General features: G+C 39.1%; 1 protein-coding gene across 1 annotated transcript; it reads left to right on the forward strand.

Annotated features, from left to right (window-relative positions):
* The first annotated feature begins 1,309 nt into the window (after nucleotides 1-1,309).
* Nucleotides 1,310-4,932, forward strand: LOC109605171 (la-related protein 6). The gene has a single exon (XM_020021744.2). It carries the CDS (start codon nucleotides 1,516-1,518, stop codon nucleotides 2,920-2,922), a length of 1,407 nt encoding a protein of 468 aa, XP_019877303.1. The 5' UTR covers nucleotides 1,310-1,515; the 3' UTR covers nucleotides 2,923-4,932.
* Nucleotides 4,933-5,267: the final 335 nt, after the last annotated feature.

Here is a 5,267-nt window from a genome sequence, read left to right on the forward strand (position 1 = left end):
ATACAACCAGAACCCATCCAACTTAAATAACCTGCACAGTTTAATCAGGAAGATGAGATCACTTCATCTTTTAATGTAAAAATGAAGATAAAGGTGAACTACAACTAACTGAAAACAGTTACTTTGTGGCAACAGATATAGATTCAGATTAAAGCTCTGATTTGTGGAGTTCAACTATTGCTTAAAATATAAATTATGGTCTGAAATCTTCCTTTGGTGTGGACTCCACTCAACATGTAATGATGAATTCAATTAACTATAGTTTAAAATACATATTGTGATATGAAATCTTCCTAAGAACTAGATTCCACTCTAAATCTCTAGTTTCTTGGTTGAGATGGCACAACTTCATTGTCTGAAATTACTTTAGAAAAAAATTATAAACAAATGAAATGAGAATGACGTTATGGCAATAGATTGAGAATTTGAATTAATGTGGTTCCTTTATTATATTTTTTAAATATTATATTTAAAATTGAAAACTATCCTATTAAAATAAAATATTTGTGGAAGTTTATTATTCAAAACAGCTTATATTGAAATTTTGTATGGCACAGTAATATTGACAATTTGTTTATGTTTGTTCCAATTTTTTCCCGCAATAAAACTTTAATCTAGTTTTAATGTGAAGTCGTGAATAATACTACTTACTACTAATACTACTACTTATTACTGTGAATTTTATCGAGAATTATCAAAACTGATTACAAATATTTATTATTTACTTATCATTTATTTGTTATTGTATTTATTACCGAATTGGCACAATTAGACTTTTATATAAAAATTTTAAAAGCATTTTTTATCTTTTCTTATAAAGCAATAAAATTTTCTAAATCCTGTTTTTGTTTACTTTTATAATCACTATTATTGAAATTTTCCAGCCAGTCAGCCAGTCGGCATGAGCTCAGCCAAATGTTTACAAAGTGACTGTTGATTTGTTAATAACAACTCACAAAAAAAGAAACAACCAGCCAAGTATTCCAAAGCCATCAATCACTGAACATGCCAAATAACTGGAGTAAACAAATCAAACGCACGTCAGATCAACATACGAAAAAAAATGGGTTCTCGACCAGAAAAGTCGCGATACAAATCACAGCGCCAACAAACAACACGGTTCGGTTGAGGTAGGTCAGACCCACGACCGTGACACTCCGAAAGGTGAAAAGACACCGGAGCACCCGATTTTACATATAGTAAGGCACGGCGATACGCTATCTTCTAGGTGGAAGGTGGGGCGAAGCCCGCGACTTCTATATAACCGGCGTCCGCTGCCGCTGCGACTTTAGTATGCTCTAAGCTAGGTTGCAAGGTATTGTGGCAGTAGCAATTGACCGACACGTGTGACCCAGTTTTTCACACGCGTACCATCTTAGAAAAAAATAGTTCATCGATTTGTTCCGTCCATATATCTTTTTTTTTAAACTAAATTCAAGTGATTTGTGCCTTAAAGTAAGACTGAAAATTTTTAGTGATAACATTTGTGATATTAGTTGTATAAGTTTCGTCAAAATGCCCGCTCCAGTGCAAGACACCATCAACGAAGCCGACATCGAAACGAAAGACATGACGCCGGAACTCAGCGCCAAAATGTTGGAGACGAGGGACAGCATCTCGTCCATCGACAGCGACGTGTCTCTGTCGTTCGACACCCCGAAGACGGAGACGCCGCAGGAGAACGAGGACGAGGGCGCCCACATGGCCGATCTGTCCGACAGCTCCTCCGACACCGGCTCCCAGGGTGGCGGCAAGGATTCAGGCTGCGAGGTGACCCCCGAAGTTACCGAGCCCCCGTTCACGCCACCGTCCGAAGAGCTGGCCGACAAAATAGTGCAACAAGTCGAATTCTACTTCTCCGACGCCAACATCACCAAGGACGCCTTCCTCCTAAAACACGTCAAGCGAAACAAGGAGGGCTACGTGTCCCTCAAGCTGATCTCCAGCTTCAAGAGAGTCAAGCACTTGACCAAGGACTGGAGAGTGGTGGCCCACGCCCTGCAAAGGTCCACCAAATTGGAGATCAACGAAGCCGGCACGAAGCTGCGTAGGCTCGATCCCCTGCCACAGTACGACGAAACCACCCCGTCGAGGACCGTGGTGGCCGTGCACATGCCCATCGAAAAGCCGACCATAGAGAACGTGGCCGAGTTGTTCAGGTCTTGCGGCGAGATCGCCCTCATCCGCATCCTGAGACCCGGCAACCCCGTACCGGCCGACGTCAGACAGTTCATCAACAAGAACCCTTCTTTGGCCGGTATGGTGTGCGCCTTGGTCGAATTCGTCAACTCCGAATCGGCGAGGAACGCCATGCAGATGCAGACTACCGTGGAAGGTATGAAAGTGCACGAACTCAACAACGTCCCGCATCCAGAGAGGAAGAAGAAGGCTAACAACAAGAAGGCCAACAACAACAACAACAACAATAACAACAACAACAACAACAACAGCCAGCACAAGAACCTGAACGAGTCCTCCGAGTACATCACGTCCTGTCAGAGCAGCTCAGAAGCTGAGGACATGAAAAAGTTCGATCCCAGGAACAAAATGCGCCGTGGCTCTTCGGCCCATTTCCCATCCAGATACATCGAGCCGGCCGCATGGCTGCAGAGAAGATTGTCAGCCTCCAGCACCGAGGCCAATTTCATCTACATGCCGAGACGTCTGTCTTACGGCAGCAGAGACTCCAGCGACTCGAGCCTGTTTTTGCCCAGGAGGATGAGCGCGTGCAGCATGTCCAGCACCGACAGCTTCAGCAGGAGGTTCTCGTCGGGCAGCCAGTCGTCCGAGTACAGCAACCCCAGGAGCAGGAGCAACAGCGCCGCCTTTCAAACCGGCGAGAACGTGCTGAGGATGCCCAAAGGGCCGGACGGCAGCAAGGGATTCAGACAGAGAAGCAGTCTGGCAGGTATTGCTCAGTAGATTTATGCACACGATCACAGTTACATCATCGAATAAGTGTAATTCATGCTCATTATTATGTATTATTGAAATAGTTCTTTTTATTACCATAACAAGTTCGCAATAAGCCTGACGTAAAAAAATGTTGGGTTTCATACTTTTTTTGTACTTATGTTTTGTCGTGAACAAGAAAAGTAGTCCTTAAAATAAAACATGACCGTTTAAACCTTGATGCAATACTTTTACCTATCGATCGTAAAAGTGCTAAAAAATCAATACAAGTACGTTATGACTCATTTATTGCTAATTTATTTAATATGCCATTCAAAATGTAAACACAATGAAACAAATCATAAACAAACACGATCAATAACTTAATCCACGGTTCGAGTCGTGCCTGAAAACACCCAGTATATCGGCCTGTTACGAATTAGGAAGTACGAGGAAAAAAGTCAATGTCATTTTCATTATGTAAGGTTATTTGTATTGATGTACCATTGTGCCAATCAAGGTTCAACAATTTTTAATGATTGCCATTAACTGAATGCAGAAAGATCGTCGAGATATTGTTAATAACTTTCCTCTAACGGTTATCCTTGCAGTAAATTAATTCGAAATTTGGATGCTCCCAAATCTCCGTTGCGAGGGTTTATTAAACTCGACTTTATAAATTATTAATTAGCCTTAATTAAGATGTAAATTACAGATAAGTGTTCCATTTTCCACCTGGGGAGCTTCTAAATTTTAATTAAGAACACACACACACACGATTTATGTGCCCCAAAATCTAATTAGCCACGATCTAACGATCTACCAACAAGCAAAAAAAAAACCGACGAATTCGCAAGGAAATCACCGGGTGATTCACGACGTTAAATTAATATAACTGGATACCCGTGAAACCTTGAAGAGTTTGGTTCAATGATTTTCGTAGTGAGAGAACCACACACACACATACAATAACAGGACCTGAAGACTGCTGAACTTGCCTCGGGCCGAACAGATTGAGCTCATGCCCCAGATTTCCTATCGCGACTTTCACCGAATTTATTTTGTGCCGCTCCGCAATTAATAATTTATAATGATGCAGACGAATTTTAGAAACCTCCTTTTTTTTCTTTATTCTTTTACGTACGTACACAAAGAAATCCCGCATCGGAGGCGTTTGATACGCTTTTTGCCGCCGCTAATGCGTCCCAAACGCCACGTGAAATTGGAAATTTCACCGCGTTCCATTGGATAAACGACGAAACGCACATTTTAGCACTTTTGTTTCGTGCGACGGCGACATTTATTGGATTATGTTGATTTAATTATCGAGAAGGTTTTATGGAGTGCGGCTCCGGTCGTCGTTTTATCTAACTGCATTGGAAAATGCCGCAATTTTAATTATTGCATTATTGGGTTTATATGGTGTAGAATGTTTTACGGACTTCTTTTATTGTATATTCAACCGCTTTCCTTTTACTTCTTCAATAATGTATCTTTTAACTTTCTATAGTTAATAATTTTAATTATTAGTAATCACCTACTTTTTCCACTACTCTAATTTATGTTCTTTTTTTTTAAGTTGTTTTGTTTTAGAAACAGCTTCTGTTTTATTTTTTGCTATGTAGGTATGTTTAAGTAATTAGGAATAATTAATTTGTAATTAACTGTTTAAAATGCATTATTTATTGTATTTGATGTTTTATATTAATTTTAAATGTGTTTACATAGTTTTACATTACCTTGGAGTATGTACAGTCTTGGTACTTCCAATTTATCAGCTGCACTTCATCTTATCTATAGTTTTCTGAATGGAATTATACCAAGATTGTTCATTTTACTGTTAGCAAACTAAAATCCATGTTCTTCCAGTTTAAACTTTAGAAATTTTTACTTGTGTAACGTTCGAAAAATTGTTCTTGTATATAGTTATGTATTTATTGTCTCTTATTTATTTCGTGTTGAGAAAGACTTGTGTGTGAATGAATGTCTGTTTATTTATTTGCTTTGTTATTTTTACAATAAATTCTGGGGAATATATAATATTCGTTTTTGTTCTTAACCACTTCTGCAGATAATACGTTTAACTGGGTAAGTATGCTTATGTAAGATCAACTTTTTACCAGCCAGCTTAGCCCAACCAGAAAGTTGAATGTAACAAATTAGACCATAAATTGCTTCGCCAACTTAAACAATTTTTTTGTAATTAAAATGAACTATTACTTTGTCGTTAAAATTCACTTCCGCCAAGGAACGTAATAAAGACATTAAATTTGAATAGTTGTATAATAATCTTCGTGTGATAAATAAAACCGGTACATGTATGCGATTCTGCAGCAATATTCTGAAAGTTCTGAACTTGTTAATTGTCATTTATT

Source organism: Aethina tumida, chromosome 1 (assembly GCF_024364675.1).
Source record: "Aethina tumida isolate Nest 87 chromosome 1, icAetTumi1.1, whole genome shotgun sequence".
In the NCBI taxonomy this organism is placed as follows: domain Eukaryota; kingdom Metazoa; phylum Arthropoda; class Insecta; order Coleoptera; family Nitidulidae; genus Aethina; species Aethina tumida.

What these genes read in the sequence shown, in the direction of transcription:
- LOC109605171 (XM_020021744.2), top strand. Translation starts at nt 1,516, where the DNA reads ATGCCCGCTCCAGTGCAAGACACCATCAACGAAGCCGACATCGAAACG.